The 21,301-nt window shown below is 42.5% G+C and overlaps 1 protein-coding gene across 4 annotated transcripts in view; it reads right to left on the bottom strand.

Annotated features, from left to right (window-relative positions):
- PANK1 (pantothenate kinase 1) overlaps positions 1-21,301 on the bottom strand; it is a 100,266-nt gene that overhangs the window by 14,330 nt on the left and 64,635 nt on the right. For 3 of the 4 annotated variants that reach the window (XM_073596385.1, XM_073596388.1, XM_073596384.1), the window contains exons 4-5: positions 12,475-12,651; positions 6,021-6,144 (exon numbers count right to left, since the gene is read on the bottom strand). In XM_073596385.1, coding sequence (XP_073452486.1) covers positions 6,021-6,144; positions 12,475-12,651 — 301 coding nt within the window. Of the gene's footprint in view, positions 1-4,439; positions 4,476-6,020; positions 6,145-12,474; positions 12,652-21,301 lie in introns of those variants that run through there. The other variant, XM_073596387.1, reaches the window with a different exon arrangement.

Below are 21,301 nucleotides of genomic sequence, written 5' to 3' on the forward strand. Positions count from 1 at the left end.
AGCCTTTGTTACATTGGTCCCAGCTTTCTGCAGATCATTCACTAGGTCCCCGGTGTGGTTCTGGGATTTTTGCTCACCATTCTTGTGATCATTTTGACCCCATGGGGTGAGATCTTCCGTGGAGCCCCAGATCAAGGGAGATTATCAGTGGTCTTGTATGTCTTCCATTTTCTAATTACTGATCCCACACCAAGGTGCTTGCCTATTGCAGATGCAGTCTTCCCAGCCTACAATTTTGGTGTCCTTCGACAGCTCTTTGGTCTTCACCATAGTGGAGTTTGGAGTGTGACTAAGGTTGTGGACAGGTGTCTTTTATACTGATAACAAGTTCAAACAGGTTCCATTAATACAGGTAATGAGTGGAGGACAGAGGAGCCTCTTAAAGAAGAAGATACAGGTCTTTGAGAGCCAGAAATCTTGCTTGTTTGTAGGTGACCAAATACTTATTTTCCACCATAATTTGCAAATAAATTCTTTCAAAAATCAGACAATGTGATTGTCTGGATTTGTTTCCACATTTTGTCTCTCATAGTTGAGGTATACCTATGATGACAATTGCAGGCCTCTCTCATCTTTTTAGGTGGGAGAACTTGCACAATTGGTGGCTGACGAAATACTTTTTTGCCCCACTGTATATAACAAACTGTGAATTGTACAATCCTTTCACCATGATGTCCGCCATCAATGTCCTTGTATGAAAAACTGGGATCCACACTTTACAGTCTTTCCACCATGACGTTCTCTATCAATGTCCTTGTGCATGTACAACAAACTGGGATCCTTAAGCTGGCCATAGATGGGTACAATGTCAAACAAATATTCTTAAGAAACAAAATGTTCTAAGAAACTTTGTTTATTTTTGTAATCATTAATGGGTTGGCATTTGTTTCCAATCACATTCGCTAGAAAATTTAAAAAGGAGCAAGATGGAACGTTTTTCGGTTACCTACAAGCAGTGTATGTGGTTTCTGTTCAGTAAATTCCATTCATTCAATGTCAATCTTAATGCTGCTGCATAGAGCACATAACACACCTCAGAAACTATTTTTATATGGGTAGAGGATGGATGCTAAATGCCCAAGATGTAGGTACATAGTTCATATGATGTGGAGGTGCCCCAAGCTAAATAGGTACTGGAGTGAAGTTATTGGAAAAATAAATAAGGTATTTGGAATAACTCTTGACCTAGACCCCAAGATATGCCTACTGGGTTGTATGGAAAAGGATAATAATGTGGGGGAGACAAACAGTAATAGTTAGATGCCTTTTCTTTGCACGAAAAGTGATACCAAGGAGGTGGCTGGCGTTAAATCCACCAACCTGTGTAGAATGGGAGGATGAGGTTAATAAAACAATAAGAAAGGAAAGATTTGTATATGGGAATGCTGGATTAGCAGATAAGGGAAGGAGTGCAATGTAGAATTAAGGATAATGGGGCCCTCTCTCTCGTGTATTCCAGGAATTTTTTTTCTTTCTTCTTTTCTGCCTTTTGGAAATATGTATAGTGAATAAATAATTAAAAAAAATGGTATAATATTTTTGATAGGGGAAAAATGAATGGTAGTGCATTATATAAATAAATGGTACGCTAAATTTTGGGGTGGTGGTTTAAAAGAGTAAGTGAAGGATGTACAAAAATGTGTATTTTTTTCATTATCTTTTTATACGAATAAAAAATAACTTGATCGAAAAAAATTCCATTCATGCTAAATTCAAATGTTAAAAGCAAACAAAATCTTTCAAATGTAATTCCAGTGTGAAGTGTTTGTTAACCCACAGGGTTAACTTTACATTATCCTCTTTTTTGATTCATCTAATGTCCCCCTGTGACTGTGCTTTATTAAAAATGCAGCTATATACCTTGTTTACTGATCGCAGATCGGCGATTTCGTGACATGCCGCCTCTCTCTTCCCTCGGCCCGACAGATGCAGCAGGCAGGACCGAGGATCCCCCCGCTGACGTCATTCAGGAGGAGAGGAGGAGGAGAGAGGCGGCCCCACCCGCTGCAGCTGTCATGGGAGAGAAGAGAGAGGCGCCATGTCATGTAATCGCCGATCTGCGATCAGTAAACAAGGTATATAGCTACATTTTTTATAAAGTACAGTCACAGGGGGACATTGGATGAATCAACAAAGAGGATAATTTAACGTTAACCCTAATTTGAGGAGCAGGATGCGAGGGAGCAGCGTGGACACAGAGCAGACAGCCAGAGAGGGGAGGGAGGAGAGGACACAGGAAACGCAGAGCAGGGCTGCGGCTGACAGGGACATGTACGCTGACAACAGCTCAGCAGCCCCGATATATCATGGTCAAAGTATATAGGGGAGGGCAGAAACTGGCAGGATCAGCCAGGTATTTCAGGTGATACGGGGGGCCAAATTACACAGCACACGCACTGTGCTATATATAATGCTTTAAATTTATTTTTTTTGTACAAAATTTCTGAAAAGGCTTTCCTTAAGGACGGTTGTTCAAAATTCAATCTATCTATGGCCAGCTTTACTGTACAGTCTTTACCCCACCATGTCCTCCATCAAGGTCCCTGTATGTGTACAACAAACTAGGATCCTCACTGTACAGTCCTTCCCCCACTATGTCCTCCATCAGCATTCCTATATGTGTACAACAAACTAGGATCTTCACCGTACAGTCCTTCCCCCACTATGTCCGCCATCAGCATTCCTATATGTGTACAACAAACTAGGATCCTCACCGTACAGTCCTTCCCCCACTATGTCCGCCATCAGCATTCCTATATGTGTACAACAAACTAGGATCCTCACTGTACAGTCCTTCCCCCACTATGTCCTCCATCAGCATTCCTATATGTGTACAACAAACTAGGATCCTCACCGTACAGTCCTTCCCCCACTATGTCCGCCATCAGCATTCCTATATGTGTACAACAAACTAGGATCCTCACCGTACAGTCCTTCCCCCACTATGTCCTCCATCAGCATTCCTATATGTGTACAACAAACTAGGATCCTCACCGTACAGTCCTTCCCCCACTATGTCCTCCATCAGCATTCCTATATGTGTACAACAAACTAGGATCCTCACCGTACAGTCCTTCCCCCACTATGTCCTCCATCAGCATTCCTATATGTGTACAACAAACTAGGAACCTCACTGTACAGTCCTTCCCCCACTATGTCCGCCATCAGCATTCCTATATGTGTACAACAAACTAGGATCCTCACCGTACAGTCCTTCCCCCACTATGTCCGCCATCAGCATTCCTATATGTGTAGGGCAAATCTGCATTCCTACTGCATATTTCTTCCCCCATTACGTCCACTATCGAAGACTCGTGCATGTATCTGTCTAGGGTCTCCAATGTGCAGTGTGTCCTCCATCAAAGTGAGCAGTATGTGAGCATCAAACTGGGATCCTCGCAGTACATTTCTTCCCCCATGATATCCTCCAATAAAGTCCCCGTATATGTACAGCAAACTGGGGTCCTTACTGTAGAGTCCTTACCATGCTACATACACCCTCCAAGTGCAGTGAGCAGCTAAGCTACACAGATGTACAAGCATATTTAAAGCTGAACTCCAGCCTTGCCTTCAGTCTTGCACAGTTGTGCAGACACCCCTTCTGTACTAAAATTGCTTACTCTGATTTCACAACACACTGTGAGCTTCTCAGAGTACATCAGAAGATGCAACAAATCAAAAAAAAAAAAAAAAAAAAAAGCCCATATTCAAAGACTGAAGGACATCCAGCATCATATAACCCCTTCCTCCCAAGCCTTACTGGCTTGCCCCTTTCATTTATTCAGTTTCAGTTCTTCCAATCAGGAAAGCTCAGCATCACACGTGGGTGCTACTTTGGACAGTCTTCATGTAAATGCAGTCTGCCTAGGAATGCCCACGTCACCAGACTGGCATCCGTCCATTAAGGCATTTTGGTGCCTTGCACTGCTGAGTTCAGCCTTAAAGCGGAAGTAAACCCATCCATAAAATGTGCCACGTGCCAGAAATGTAACACTCCCATTGGTTGTGCTCTCAACCAAACTGTCAAGCCATCCAATGGCTGGTGTCATAACTGATCACATGTGAAGCATCATGGCAGTTGTAGATTAAACAAAGGCAAAGATGGCAGCTTCCTTGGCTGAAAATGATAGGAGGGTTTACTTACACTTTAAATGCCAGAAGACCTACTCAGCAAGGCAATGCAAAGGATAGCAAGTGTACACCATAGCAACCAATCAGTAATCATCAACACAAAAATAGCTAATCTGAAATCTGACTGGCTGCTATGGAGTCCTGCACATCTTCAATGTACTCTTTACTAATTTAAAATAAGTCAGCTAATGTTTTAATATATGCTGTGCCATTGGACGGTATGAAAAATATAGGCATTTTGCGTTATATACAGATGTTATGCATTGAAAAAACACCTTCAACAAAACACACCTTTCCACTAAAAACGAATTTCCCATCTGATTTCAGCATACATAGAGTTGATGCTAGCATGTAAAGGAGAGCTGTCGTTAATGTCATTTTATTTACAATAAAGCAATTTTAGCTTATTTTTGTACATGAATGCAAAGCAAAGTGAAACCAATCAGATGCAACCTAGCAATTTTCACATATAGTTTACATAGTATAAACAAATATCTGATTGGTTGCAACGCACGAATTGCATTCTTGAGTCACTATTGGTGTTGTCTGGTATGTAGTTATGACAGAGGCAATATACACTCACCGGCCACTATTAGGTACACCTGTTCAATTGCTTGGTAACACAAATTGCTAATCAGCCAATCACATGGCAGCAAATCAATGCATTGAGGCATCTAGACGTGGTGAAGACAACTTGCTGAAGTTCAAACCAAGCATCAAAATCGGGAAGAAAGGGGATTTAAGTGACTTTGAACGTGGCAGACGGGCTTGTCTGAGTATTTCAAAAACTTCTGATCTATTGGGATTTTCACACACAACCATCTCTAGGGTTTACAGAGAATGATCCGAAAAAGAAAAAATATCCAGTGAGTGGCAGTTGTGTGGAGGAAAATGCCTAGTTTATGTCAGAGGAGAATGGGCAGACTGGTACGAGATGATAGAAAGGCAACAGTAACTCAAATAACCACTTGTTACAACCAAGGTATACAGAAGACCATCTCTGAAAGCACAACACATTGAACCCTGAAGCAGATGGGCTACAGCAGCAGAAGACCACACCAGGTGCCACTCCTGTCCACTAAGAACAGGAAACTGAGGCTACAATTCACACAGGCTCACCAAAATTGGACAATAGAAGATTGGAAAAACGTTGCCTGGTCTGATGAGTCTCAATTTCAGCTGCAACATTGAGAAGGTAGGGTCAGAATTTGGCAAAAACCACATGAAATCATCCTGTCTTGTATCAATAGTTCATGCTGGAGGTGGTGGTGTAATGGTGTGGGGGATATTTTCTTGGCACACTTTGGGCCCCTTAGTACCAACTGAGGATCATTTAAACGCCACGACCTACCTGAGTATTGTTGCTGACCATGTCCATCCCTTTATGACTACATTGTACCCATCTTCTGATGGCTCCTTCCAGCAGGATAATGCACCATGTCACAAAGCTCAGATCATTTCCAACTGGTTTCTTGAACATGACAATGAGTTTACTGTACTCCAATAACCTCCACAGTCACCAGATCTCAGTCCAATAGAGCACCTTTGGGATTTGGTGGAACGGGAGATTCAAATCATGGATGTGCAGCGAGCAAATCTGCAACAACTGCGTGATGCTAACATGTCAATATGGACCAAAATCTCTGAGGAATGTTTCCAACACCTTGTTGAATCTATGCCACGAAGAACTAAGGCAGTTCTGAAGGCAAAAGGGGGTCCAACCCAGTACTAGCAAGGTGTACCTAATAAAGTGGTCGGTGGGTGTATATGCTTGCACAGCAATAGTTGTTACTTGAGCATGGCATAAACTTAAAATTGCTATGTGCAATCGACATTAGTTAATCTTGTAAATGTCACTTAAATTGAAAATTGCAAGACCTAATTCTTACCTCATTAAGGGCACACATACGGGCAATTGAGCCTATGTTATTTGTAATGGTAACCAGTGTCGCTCTTGCCAAGTCCTCCTTACTGATGGTATCTCTTTTTTCTTTGCTCATCATATGGCCAAAACTTTAAGGAGAAAAATTAGAGACAATAAAAACCATTAAACCATCAGAAGCACCATGGCTGTCCACTTATGATTTTATCCACCAATGCATAGGATTTATACAGTTTATGTGGCTAATAAATGAGGGTTAGGTACTGGCTACATATAATTGATGAGAATATAACATGAAAATACAACCTTCATGCTACTCCTTTAAAATAACAAATTGCTTAGAAGTAGGGTTGCACCGATACCGATGCCGATACTGAGCATGTGCATGAGTACCCGTGGAAATGCTCCGATACCTGAAACAGATACCTTTGCGGTGCGATTTGAGCCCATACAAAATGTTAGCAAAGAACCCCATGTGTTTTGAACAGGAATGCAGTGCGATTCCTGTCCGAATCAAAAGCAGTTTTCAGCACCGCTCCTGTGTGAACCCAGGCTGGTTATAGTGGCTTCAGCCTGGGAACACACAGGAGCGGTGCAGGAAACCGCACATGATTCCAAGAGGAATCGCACCTCATTCCTGTTTAAAAACGCATGTGATTCTTTGCAGTGCGATTTGAGCCCATTCATTTTCCGTGTCCTCAAATTGCACTGCAAAGGTATCGGTACTTGACCGAAAGTATTGGTACCAGTAAAGAACCAGTATCGCTGCATCTTTACTTATAAGATGCATTTCCGGGACTAATCCCTAGCTAAATTCAAGCAACCAAGTGCCTAGACATATGATCATGTGCCTGAGAGTCCAAAGCGCCATTCTGTACAGCACTGGTAGGTTTTTCTTTTTTACCATTCATTGTTGGATGGCAGGAAAGTGTTCTAAAGTCACTTTCATATATTGCTTGACAGTGACACAATGGGGTTGATTTACTAAAGCTGGAGAGTGCAAAATCTGGTGCAGCTCTGCATAGAAACCAATCAGCTTCCAGGTTTTTTGTTAAAGCTTAATTGAACAAACTAAAGTTAGAAGCTGATTGGCTACCATGCACTTCTGCACCAGATTTAGCACTCTCCAGTTTTAGTAAATCAACCCCAGTGCTTCACCAAAGTATGGGACTAAAGGAGTTGAAAATCTTTACTCAAAAGCCTCTTGCACACTGATCTAGAATGTAGCCTATTGTTTACAGTGTGCCTGTACACACAGACGCATAAACAAGTGCTGCGGATTCTTAGATTAAATCTACATTTTTTTGCACGGAGGCACGCAAATATGCGCATATGAGCACAGATACGAGTGAGTTTTCCCTAGAAATATATTGTGTGCCCGAAACACAAAACAAAACACCTTCAATTTTGTCCAAAAAAGCAGAAGCTCAAACATCAGTACCGTGTACAAAAGGCCTTATGTGTGGATATTCACTCAATCATGTGAAATGCACATTCGGGTTTACCTACTTCAGCTGCACATAATTGGGTTTACAAAAGTGAACAGGAATTTGCTTACCACATGACTAAATAACTGAACATGAATATTCACACAGTTTATTGAGTGACGAGTCTCAACTCTATTAATAAGGCTGCACCTTGATTAATCATTTTTTTTATAAAAAAAATAAATAAGCGGATTTTTCCCATTCACACAAGCGATGTGGATAGAGGAATACTCCCCATAGTATTTTGATAACAGGGACTCTCTGCTGTCAGAACACACTGATCAGTGAAGCCACTGATTGCTATTACTATGCACTTACCTTGGATATAGTTTGCATTGGTTATTGTTTGTTTGGTTTGGTTAACTGCCACTATTGTTGTTTGCTCATTGTCTATAGCTGTGTCTATTCACCTTTTAACTTATCCTTTCTTTGATTGATTAAACAGAAAACCTGCACAAGATCTTCTAAAGGGTGAAGTTGGATTTCCTTAATAGATTTGCTATAATCATGGAACCTGAATAATTTAGATAAGTCAGTAATAAAAGGGAAAAGCAGGCAATTCTGAGGAATACACATGTTTGCGTGTATTCTGAGGAATAGTGACATATGTTGTAAACAGTTGAAATACACTTCTTGGGCTGTTAATTATAGGGGAAGACGTGACAGGCTGCATTGCAAAAGCATGATGGGGGTCAGAAGTTTAGGGACAATGCTTGTTAGCTATTATGCATGGTTGGATGGTTAGTAATTTGGACACCTGGCTGCTTGTTCAATGCATTGGAAGAACTCTGGCTGTCATTTATGTATGTGAAGGTCATGTTACCCTGAACATATTGGTTCAGCACTTACTGTAATATTCACACTCTATTTACATTAGGTCGATTTGGAATTGCGGGCAGAATCACTGCGATTCTGCCCGCGGTTCCAAATCGCAGCAAAGCAGGCAGTGTGAGTTTGCCCGTTTAAGAATTTTTTCTTAACGGCACCCGAAATAAAGTGCAATTCTGCTGTTGTCGTATGACATAATCACGTGGCAATCATGCCAAAATGTGCGATAAAAAACCGTGCCAAGCTTGTCGGTCAAAAAGGAGCAGGAGCTTCCTTTGGACAAAAAAAAAAAAAAAAACGCACATAGGGAAACCCATTAAGGTTGGTGGACTGCCCTATGCACAAAGCAAAACACCTTCAATTTTGTCAAAAAAAGCAGAAGCTCAAACATCAGTACCGTGTACAAAAGGCCTTATTGTGTGGATATTCACTCAATCATGTGAAATGCACATTCGGGTTTACCTACTTCAGCTGCACATAATTGGGTTTACAAAAGTGAACAGGAATTTGCTTACCACATGACTAAATAACTGAACATGAATATTAGTTTATTGAGTGACGAGTCTCAACTCTATTAATAAGGCTGCACCTTGATTAATCATTTTTTTAATCAAAAAATAAATAAAGTGGATTTCTCCCATTCACACAAGCGATGTGAATAGAGGAATACTCCCCATAGTATTTTGATAACAGGGACTCTCTGCTGTCAGAACACACTGATCAGTGAAGCCACTGATTGACAAAGGTTTTCCAACATTCCCATTCGACAGAAGTCTATCATCAGATCGAATTCTGTTCAGTAGAAACAGCAATACATGGATCGAAATTCGGCCGATCCCTACTAAACTGGTTGAATTCTGATCCTTCTATGGCCATTATACAGTATATCTGTCTCTGTAGATTGTGTGGTTCCAGTAGCCACAAGTAGGTGACTCCTTCCAACACATAACCTTCCTCTATTAAATCAACTATGCCTGGCCACTGGAAGACTTTATATTCTCACTCTTCACCACCCGGATGCCTCAGTTTTCAGCCAGTTTCCTTCTACCTTGTAGTTCTGGCCATCTAGTCTCCAGGGCTTGTATTATGGCATGCTTGTTCCCAATCCTGTTCATCCCTATTATTTCCCTGTCCTGCTAGTCCCAGTCCTGTACCTTCCCCTATTACTATGCACTTACCTTGTATATAGTTTGCATTGGTTATTGTTTGTTTGGTTTGGTTAACTGCCACTATTGTTGTTTGCTCATTGTCTACAGCTGTGTTGATTAAACAGAAAACCTGCACAAGATCTTCTAAAGGGTGAAGTTGGATTTCCTTAATAGATTTGCTATAATCATGGAACCTGAATAATTTAGATAAGTCAGTAATAAAAGGGAAAAGCAGGCAATTCTGAGGAATACACATGTTTGCGTGTATTCTGAGGAATAGTGACATTTGTTGTAAACAGTTGATAAGTCAAATATTTGGGCTGTTAATTATAGGGGAGACGTGACAGGCTGCATTGCAAAAGCATGATTAGGTCAGAAGTTTAGGGACAATGCTTGTTAGCTATTGTGCATGGTTGGATGGTTAGTAATTATTTGGACACCTGGCTGCTTGTTCCATTCCTGGGAATAACTCTGGCTGTCATTTATGTATGTGAAGGTCATGTTACCCTGAACATATTGGTTCAGCACTTACTGTAAGATTCACGCTGTTTACATTAGGTCGATTTGGAATTGCGGGCAGAATCACTGTGATTCTGCCCGCGTTTCCAAATTGCAGCAAAACAGGCAATGTGAGTTTGGGTGCCATTTTTTCTTAACGGCACCCGAAATAAAGTGCAATTCTGCTGTTGTTGTTGAATGACATAATCATGTGGCAATCATGGCAAAATGTGCGTTAAAAAATCGTGCCAAGCTTGTCGGTCAAAAAGGAGCAGGAGCTCCAAACACGACGAGTTATGTTTCTACCAAACAGTTCTACTTTGGTTTCATCTGACCATATGACATTCTCCCAATCCTCTTCTGGATCATCTAAATGCTCTCTAGCAAACCTCAGATGGGCCTGGACATGTACTGGCTTAAGCAGGGGGACACGTCTGGCACTGCAGGATCTGAGTCCCTGGCGGCGTAGTGTGTTACTGATGGTAGCCTTTCTTACGTTGGTCCCAGCTCTCTGCAGGTCATTCACTAGGTCCCCCCGTGTGGTTCTGGGATTTATGCTCACTGTTCTTGTGATCATTTTGACCCCACAGGGTGAGATCTTGCATGGAGCCCCAGATCAAGGGAGATTATCAGTGGTCGTGTATGTCTTCCATTTTAACTATTGCTCCCATATTATTGTTTCTGGTGTCCTCGACAGCTCTTTGGTCTTCACCATAGTGGATTTTGGAGTGTGACTGTTTGAGGTTGTGGACAGGTGTCTTTAATACTGATAAGAAGTTCAAACAGGTGCCATTAATACAGGTAATGAGTGGAGGACAGAGGAGCCTCTTAAAGAAGAAGATACAGGTCTGTGAGAGCCAGAAATCTTGCTTGTTTGTAGGTGACCAAATACTTATTTTCCACCATAATTTGCAAATTTCCACATTTTGTCTCTCATAGTTGAGGTATACCTATGATGACAATTACAGGCCTCTCTCATCTTTTAAAGTGGGAGAACTTGCACAATTGGTGGCTGACTAAATACTTTTTTTGCCCCACTGTATGAGAAGACAAATTGCTTTGTTCCTGTTTAGACATAGGCAGATGTATTGTGGCAGTGGCTAAGTGACTGTTGGACCACACCTACCTTGAGGTCATTGTGACAAGTATATGTGTTTGGTTACCTGTGTTTCTTATAGAACCTGTCATTATCATACTACTTAATCTTACGGGACACGTTTGAAGAAACAAAACTGAGCAGGTTGTCCCAGGACACCCTTTTCCCAGCTACAGACTCTAGCATCCTCCTGGGTGTTCCAAGATCAAAAGACTTTTCTGGTTCTGCCCCAGGACCTCCCCCCCACTTGTATGGACCCTATAATTCCAAAATTCCTAGTTTTAGTTTTTATGTTACACTGTGTTATGTACACTTGTGGCAAAACCATGCCAACCCTCTGGAAATACATTTGCTGTGGATAGCTTTTCAGAGGCATCAGACAGGCAGTGAGTAAGCGATATGTTGCCTCCTCACCACCTGTTTTACCCTGGAATCCCAGCACCACTGCGCCATAACCAAAGGCACTGAATGCTGTTGAGGCATGGCACTATTCTTCTTAACAGGTTGTGTTCAGTAACAGTACTGCCCAATGAACACAACAGGTTGTATTATTTTTGCCATGCCTGCAGCATGTGTACAACACTGTCGAGCTGCCTGTGCAGCTTAAGGAGGGGCAGTAAAACTGTGCTTCAACTGCCTATTGCCTGACTGCAAGGGTAAACAAGCCCTTACAAACATATTTTTTTAAAATGTTATCAGCTCTTTTAGACCTAGTTCGCACAGGCATTTGTAAACAGCAAGCTTGCTTTTATGAAACTTTTGGCAAGCTTCGAGCAGCCACATGCACAATGAGTGACCCTCACGTTTAGGTCCCTATGCATTCAGGGACGTATGCCCAGAACATTTTGTTCTAAGCAAACATCCTTGAACGCATAGGGGCCTTAAGCACGAGCACCACTTAGTACAGTGTCAAGATGCTGCAACGCATTTCATGTGTTTACAGACCTTGAAAGGCTAGAGGCTGTACCTGTGCCTCCCTATTGCACAAAAGCACCGCGATTAGACACACGGTGGCTAAACACCCCATGTATAAGGGGCCTAAAAGTACACCTCAGCTCCTGTTTGGAAATGTTATTCACAGATCTAAATGGGAGTGCTGACTGTCACTTTAAACAAGCTACTAGCAGGCTTCAACAGGCTTTCAGCAAGTCTCAAGTAGTACTGAAGTCTGCTAGATAGCTTGTTTAAAGTGAAAGTACTCCTAATAACCTGTATTTAACACTTCAAAAACGGGAGCTGAATGATACTTTTTAAAGCTTCATAAAGCTTCTAAAGCATGCTGAAAGCTCTGCAAATGCTTTGAAAAAGCTTACTGTTCACACCATGGAGAGATTTTCAACTTAGCCTTACAATGTTTCAACACATTTCTTGCATCAACAACTAATGTTACTGTAGAATTATTACCTAGAGGCAACAGCAGAGCCCTGAAGACTGAAGCGTTCATAGTCCCCACCATAGATGTCTTTCACAAGTTTATCGACATTTGTGCTGTCTCCTTTAGCAGCCATTTCCAAAGCCTCCTCGAATGTTTCACAACCCGTCAGCAAGCAGCATAGGCCAAGGAATGTTCCTCCTCCCAGACTGAAAAGATTAGGAAACAAAAACTGTGTAAAGGACTTGTATTGGTACAAGTAAAAAAAAAAAAAAAAAAAAAAAAAAAGAAAAAAGAAAGAAATATTTGTAGGTTTCAGTTGATTCTGGAGAAATAAATGGACACAGCAATTCAAGGTTATGGGGACCTCAAAAAACACACAAAGAACAGTGCAGGTGCAAAACATCCATTACAACAGGGGTCTCCAAACTTTCTAAACAAAGGGCCAGTTTAAGGTCCTTCAGACTTTAAGGGGACCGGGCTGTGGACAGTGGGAGTAGATAATGCCTCAGGCTTGGGGGTCAGTGGGAGTAAAAAAATTACATAGCACCGCTGTGGTTAGATGGAGGAGGAATAGTGCCCCATTGTTGGCGTCAGGGGGAAGGAATGGTGCCCCATTGTTGGCGTCAGGGGGAAGGAATGGTGCCCCATTGTTGGCGTCAGGGGGAAGGAATGGTGCCCCATTGTTGGCGTCAGGGGGAAGGAATGGTGCCCCATTGTTGGCGTCAGGGGGAAGGAATGGTGCCCCATTGTTGGCGTCAGGGGGAAGGAATGGTGCCCCATTGTTGGCGTCAGGGGGAAGGAATGGTGCCCCATTGTTGGCGTCAGGGGGAAGGAATGGTGCCCCATTGTTGGCGTCAGGGGGAAGGAATGGTGCCCCATTGTTGGCGTCAGGGGGAAGGAATGGTGCCCCATTGTTGGCGTCAGGGGGAAGGAATGGTGCCCCATTGTTGGCGTCAGGGGGAAGGAATGGTGCCCCATTGTTGGCGTCAGGGGGAAGGAATGGTGCCCCATTGTTGGCGTCAGGGGGAAGGAATGGTGCCCCATTGTTGGCGTCAGGGGGAAGGAATGGTGCCCCATTGTTGGCGTCAGGGGGAAGGAATGGTGCCCCATTGTTGGCGTCAGGGGGAAGGAATGGTGCCCCATTGTTGGCGTCAGGGGGAAGGAATAGTGCCCCATTGTTGGCGTCAGGGGGAAGGAATAGTGTCCCATTGTTGGCGTCAGGGGGAAGGAATAGTGCCCCATTGTTGGAGTCAGTGGGAAGGAATAGTGCGCCATCGTTGGTGTCAGTGGGAGGGATAGTGCATTATTGTTTTTGTCAGTGGGAAGAATAGCGCCCCAATCATTGGTATCAATGGGAGGAATTGTGCACCATCATTGGTGTCAATGAGAGGAATAGTGCCCAATCGGTGTCAGTGAAAGGAATAGTGTCCCATTGTTGATGTCAGATGGGAGGAAGAGGGTCCTTAGGGGTGGAAAAAGGCAAGCAAGGGCAGCAGTTTGGAGACCACTACATTAAGAGAAGATGCAGAGATGTAACTATGCATGGCTGGGCCTCATGGCAAAACCAGGCTTTTAAATCGGAGGGGATATATTTTTTAAACACACACACATTTCATACAACTTTATTATGGCTATAGTTACTTGGGATAACGCCGTTTTTACAATCAGTGCTTGTGCTGGTCATTCAGCAAATGATCACATAAGATCACAGCCAACATCATGGGCTTCTGCCTAGGTGTATTATATTGGGTAATGTAAAGACAGCAAAGGAAATCATGACCCTGTGAATCTGTGAAGGAAAACTATTCTGGCCATAAGACTCCTAATGTTAAGGCAATTTTGGAAACGTTAGCCTCAGTAGTTCACTAGTGTTAATTTTTTACATCAAATTTTGATTTAGTGTTAGTTAGTCTTGACTAAAATGTCATTTTAGTTTTAATCGTATTTTAGTCATCTGAATTGTTTTTTTTAGTCACATTTTTAGTCGACTAAGATAGTATTAATTTAGTTGACTAAAATATTTTAGTCTACAAAATTAACACTGTAGTTCATCACAGCCACCCTTCACTGTTTGAAGTGACTTGCTGGCCAACAACTGAGGTGGATATTATTAACAAATTGCCTTTGACTGGATTACAGTGGTAGTGATCACTTTATTCGGTGTTGTTGATCATTTGAATGCTCAAAGTCTGAAACAATTGGTGGCAGATTGCCATGCACTATTTTATTCAACTTCAACAAAAAGCTAAGGGAAAACTTGCTACAAACTTCCCACGTGTATAGTCAGCATAAGGCCCCTTTCACACAGGTTCCGTTTGTCCGTTTTTCATCCATCGATCGAAGAAAAATGGATATCAATGCATCTCTATGGAAAAACAGGTGATCATCCGTTTCCACCCACTTCTGTCAACATCTGTTTTTTTAAACGGAGCAAAGCCCTATTTCTGTTCCGCTAAAAAAAAATGTAACGGGTGAAAAATGGATGTAAAAGGACAAACGGTCCGTTTTTGCATTGGTAGTGGATGTAAAAAAAAACTGGTGTAAAAACTGATAAAATACTGATGTAAACTGAATCCGTTTTTTCTTTGAAAAAAACATGACTGATCTGATAAAACAAACAGAATGTCCGTGTGAAAGGGGCCTTAGAGGGACTTCAGGTTTGGAATGAGAGATACCCTGAAAGGTTCACAGATAGAAGATCGACATTATAATAGGGTGGGCCTTAAAGCATTAGCAAATATAGCTATATCTCTGACCATGTACAGTAATGCCCCGTACACACGATCGGATTTTCCGACGGAAAATGTGTGATAGGACCTTGTTGTCGGAAATTCAGACCGTGTGTGGGCTCCATCACACATTTTCCATCGGATTTTCCGACACACAAAGTTTGAGAGCAGGATATAAAATTTTCCGACAACAAAATCCGTTGTCGGAAATTCCGATCGTGTGTACACAAATCCGACGGACAAAGTGCCACGCATGCTCAGAATAAATAAAGAGATGAAAGCTATTGGCCACTGCCCCGTTTATAGTCCCGACGTAAGTGTTTTACGTCACCGCGTTCAGAACGATTGGATTTTCCAACAACTTTGTGTGACCGTGTGTATGCAAGACAAGTTTGAGCCAACATCCGTCGGAAAAAATCCATGGATTTTGTTGTCGGAATGTCCGAACAAAGTCCGACCGTGTGTACGGGGCATAAGTCTACCCACAATAATGTATAGAAGTGGGAGTACGCCATGAGGGTTTATATTAGCTTGCACTTTTTCAGTATTTATTCAGGCTGTTACCAACAGCCACGAAAACGGTCTAAAAAGAAAAAAAAGATTATGAGGCACGAGATACAGGTTTTCAATGGGTCAATCAAAATATCACTGGGAATACTAGCTTTGGTTCAGCAGCACTTCACAAAATGGGGACATTCCTTGAAAAACAGGGAAAACTCAGGAGCAGAGAATTTATTTATATACATATACACAGTCAGGTCCATAAATATTGGGCCATCGACACAATTCTAATCTTTTTGGCTCCATACACCACCACAATAGCTTTGAAATATAACGAACAAGATGTGCTTTAACTGCAGACTTTCAGCTTTAATTTGAGGGTATTTACATCCAAATCAGGTGAACGGTGTAGGAATTACAACAGTTTGTATATGTGCCTCCCACTATTTAAGGGACCAAAAGTATTGGATCAGATTAACAATCATCCATCAAACTTTCACTTTTTAATACTTGGTTGCAAATCCTTTGCAGTCAATTACAGCCTGAAGTCTGGAACGCATAGACATCATCAGACGTTGGGTTTCATAACTGGTGATGCTCTGCCAGGCCTCTACTGCAACCGTCTTCAGTTCCTGCTTGTTCTTGGGGCATTTTCCTTCAGTTTTGTCTTCAACAAGTGAAATGCATGCTCAATCGGATTCAGGTCAGGTGATTGAATTGGCCATTGCATAACATTCCACTTCTTTCCCTTAAAGAAAACTCTTTGGTTGCTTTCGCAGTATGCTTCAGGTCATTGTCCATCTGCACCATGAAGCACCGTCCAATTGCCCGAAACACTTCAGAATTCATCCTGCTGCTTTTGTCAGCAGTCACATCATCAATAAATACAAGAGAACCAGTTCCATTGGCAGCCATACATGCCCACGCCATGACACTACCACCACCATGCTTCACTGATGAGGTGGTATGCTTTGGATCTTGAGCAGTTCCTTTCCTTCTCCATACTCTTCTCTTCCCATCACTCTGGTACAAGTTGATCTTGGTTTCATCTGTCCATAGGATGTTGTCCCAGAACTGTGAAGGCTTTTTTAGATGTTGTTTGGCAAACTCTAATCTGGTCTTCCTATTTTTGAGGCTCACCAATGGTTTACATCTTGTGGTGACCCCTCTGTATTCACTCTGGTGAAGTCTTCTCTTAATTGTTGACTTTGACACACATACACCTACCTTCTGGTGAGTGTTCTTAATCTGGCCAACTGTTGTGAAGGGTGTTTTCTTCACCAGGGAAAGAATTCTTTGGTCATTCACCACAGTTGTTTTCCGTGGTCTTCTGGGTCTTTTGGTGTTGCCGAGCTCACCGGTGCGTTCTTTCTTTTTAAGGATGTTCCAAACAGTTGATTTAGCCACACCTAATGTTTTTGCTATCTCTCTGATGGGTTTGTTTTGTTTTTTCAGCCTAATGATGGCTTGCTTCACTGATAGTGACAGCTCTTTGGATCTCATATTGAGAGTTGACAGCAAGAGATTCCAAATGCAAATAGCACACTTGAAATGAACTCTGGACCTTTTATCTGCTCCATGTAAATGGTATAATGAGGGAATAACACACACCTGGCCATGGAATAGCTGAGCAGCCAATTGTCCCATTACTTTTTGTCCCTTAAAAAGTGGGAGGCACATATACAAACTGTTGTAATTCCTACAGCGTTCACCTGATTTGGATGTAAATACCCTCAAATTAAAGCTGAAAGTCTACAATTAAAGCACATCTTGTTCGTTTAATTTCAAATCCATTGTGGTGGTGTATAGAGCCACAAAGATTAGAAATGTGTTGATGTCCCAATATTTATGGGCCTGACTGTATATATATATGGTAAATATCTCCTAAACTGGTTTAGGAGACAATATTTCCAGTACGTACAAGTAAGCCTTATTATAGGCTTACCTGTAGGTAAAAGTGGTACAACTAGGTTTACAACCACTTTAAAAAAAATATTCTGGCATATTGGTGTTATATCTTTCACTTGAATGTTATAAGTTGCACCAAGTAAATACAGCTGGATAAAACAAAAACAGTGTTTGTCTTCATTTCAGTGCGATTATTTTAAAGGGGGGTGATTCGTTTCTATACCCATTGTATGGTCCAATAAGAATGCTAAACACCGATCCCTCTTGACCAAATGGAGACATTACCCAATGTCTTGGTTCGGTCGCATCGCCTCGATTAAGATGAACATACTACCTAAACTCCTGTACTGTTTTATGACCAGTGCCCATCCCACGAAACTCCAGAATGACCTTTTAAATTTTACATGGAACTACAAATAACATCGAATAGCCCGCTCTGTAATGTTTTCTTCCAGAGCGATGGGGGTTAGGCCTTTCCACACCTTCAACGCTATCACCATGCTGCACAACTGAGAGCTATAGCTTCCTGGGTCACCCTTCCGGCCTATAACCGCTGGACTCAGACAAAATATAGCTGGCTCCAATCTATCCGAACAATCTACTGTGGATAGCCAATGCCGATATCGCCTCACCCCGCCCTACTACATACCATGCACCTCCTACGCATCTGGAGGCAGCTAAACCGCAGCACCCCCCTGCAGTCTGAGGCCTCCCTGGTAACAACCTTCCTTTATAACCCTAAACTACCCGATAGCTTAACCTCTAAGATGATCTCCCCATGGCTGCAAAGGAAAGTTTTTCACTACGAACACCTGGTGGACCCAGTGTCTAGGATCTTGCTACCCTTTGACAAACTCAGAGCCAAACACGAGCTTCCCCTTAGTGCCTCCTTTGGCTACCTCCAGATACGGCATTATGCACTCACCATCAACCCTACCCTCCAATTCTCCAAGCCATCCCCAATTGAATGTTTAGTCCTTTCGGGCCCCACGCAGAAAGGTCTGAACTCAGACATATATAAACTCCTAAACTCATACGACATCCTCATTAGGGGGAAACACAGATACATGCGTAGATGGGAGGAATACTTCGGAGAGGAAAAAACACCCGAACAATGGGTCACTATATGGAGATGGGCGCCCAGGAGCTCTATATGCACACTTTACAAAGAGAATTCATATAAGGTGCTCTTTCACTGGTACCTTACTCCATCACGTCTACATGCCATATACCCATCGCCCTTGGATCGCTGCTGGAGGTGTCTCCAAGACCGGGGCATATACCACATCTATTGGAGCTGTCCCTCCCTCCAGCCCTACTGGCGCACGGTCCGGGACCTCCTCCACCGGCTATTTGAGGTAGATATCCCTCTCTCCCCCAAGTTCTTCATACTGGGCCTCCCTCCCACCACACTCCCGGGACTAGTCAAAAAGCTGGCAACACAAATACTAACGGCAGCCAGGTGTCTAGTATCCCTCCATTGGAAACATCGAAACCTCCCCATCATTACATGATCTGTACACCAGAATTAAAGACGTAGAAATTATGGAATCCATGACAGCCAGACTAACAGATCGAGTAGACAGACACACAGCGACATGGAAGCCATGGCACAGGCGACTGGACCCCCCCCATGATTCCATGAGACCCCCTCCACCTTGTACACTGTCAACACCTGGAGCCCAGGAGAGACGCACCCTAATATTTGGGTCCTTTCTACACCTTTCTCCCCCCCTCCCTCTTTCTTTTCTCTTCTTTCTCTTTTCTTTCAGCCCCCTCTGGAAGAACGGGCCAAGCAATTTTAATATGTCAATCTAGTGTTTTGTGGACCACTTTTTCATTATCTTTTTTTCTTATACAATGTGGTTTTAAACAAATTGTATTCTTTACACTGAAACTTAATAAAAACTGTCAATTATATAAAAAAAAAAGAAGAATGCTAAACATGTGTCTAAGGGTCCAACATTTTTAATAATAAAATGGTAGCACAACAAAAAGAACCCTTGCTGCACTTGTTAATATTGGCATAACTTGCCTATTGAAACTGATCTAAGCAGAAGACCACAGTACAGTCTATTTGGTATCTGCTTATCCGAGTCCATTTAGGCAAAGTCAAAATTCCTCAGCCCTGATAAACGGAGGAGTCTGGTTGGCCCCCAAAACCTGTTGGATTTTTTCTTCTTTGAACCAACATTATTATTTGGGACTTTAAGGCTCGGTTCACACTGGAACCGGCTGCGGATCGCACAGAAGCGCTGTGCATCCCTGTTCCCGTTTCAGGGACGAATCAGGGCCGAACCTATGCCTGAATTCGGCCCTGAAATGCAGCCAAAGACGCAAAGACGTTTCAGTACAGTGCACTCCGCAGCTGCAACGGAGATATGTGAACCGGCTCCATAGGGAGCCAGTCACATTCTCCTGCTATGCAAATTGGATGCGAGGAAATCCGCATAGGTGTGAACCCGGCCTTAGACATTTGTTTGGTGCTTTCATTGGACTGTATACACCAGTCAGCCATAACTTTTTGACCACCCACCTAATATCGAGTAGGTCCCCCATTTGTGTCCAAAACAGCCCTAACCCGTTCAGGCATGGATGCCACTAGATCTCTGAAGTTATGCTCTGGTATCTTGCACCAAGCCATCAGTAGCATATCCTTTAAGTCCTCATGCACACGGACGTTTTTACAGCTGCTTTTTTGAGCTTTTTTTGCAGCTTGAAAAGGCCTGTCTATGTTAGTCTATGGCTTCATGCCCACCTAGGCATTTTTGAGCTGCAAGTGGCATAGGCGTTTTTAAGCTGTAAAAAAAACCCAGGACCAGTGGGTTCTGAAAGACGTTTTTCAGCTGTAAAAACGCTCTAACGCTGAAAAACGCTCAAAAACGCTCAAAAACGTCATTCACCAACGTTTTTTAGCGTTTTTGATCCATTGAAAAAAAAAAATAAATAAAAAAAAAAAAAAAAAAAAAAAAACGCTCAAAAACGCTAACGCGGAAAAACGCTCAAAAACACTAAAAATTTAAAAATAAACTATTGCAAAAAGCTGAAAAAAGTTTAAAAAAAATCACTGCAAAGATACTGGCGTTTTCATAACGTTTTTTTAACAGCCTGTGTGCATGAGGGCTAAGTCCTGTAAATTGCAGGGTGGGGCAATTGGATTGAACTGTTTTTTCCAGCACATCCCTCAGATGCCCAATTGGATTGAGATTTGAAAAAAGTGAACATTTCAAACTTGGTGTTGTGTACCTCAAACCATCCTTGAACCATTTTTGCAGTGGCTGCTGAAAGAGGCCACTGCCATCAGGGAATGCTGTCTCCATGAAGGGGTGCACTTGGTCAGCAACAATGTTTAGGTAGGTGGTACGTGTCAAGTAACATCCACACAAATGGCAGGACCCAAGGTTTCCCAGCAGAACGTTGCCCAAAGCATCACACGGCTTCTGTCAGCTTGCCTTCTTCCTATACTACATCCTGGTGCCATCTCTTCCCCAGATAAGCAATGCACATGCACCTGGCCACCCATTTAAAAGAAAACAAGAATTATCAGACCAGACCACCTTCTTCTATTGCTCAGTGGTCCAGTTCTGATGCTCATGTGTCCATTGTAGGAACTCTTGACTGTGGATACAGGTCAGCCTGAGCACCTTGACAGCTTTGCATCAATGCAGCCCCATACGCAACAAACTGTGATGGCAATTTTTTCTGCTTTCAACATTTC

The sequence above is a fragment of the Aquarana catesbeiana genome, linkage group LG08 (assembly GCF_042186555.1).
Source record: "Aquarana catesbeiana isolate 2022-GZ linkage group LG08, ASM4218655v1, whole genome shotgun sequence".
In the NCBI taxonomy this organism is placed as follows: Eukaryota; Metazoa; Chordata; class Amphibia; order Anura; family Ranidae; genus Aquarana; species Aquarana catesbeiana.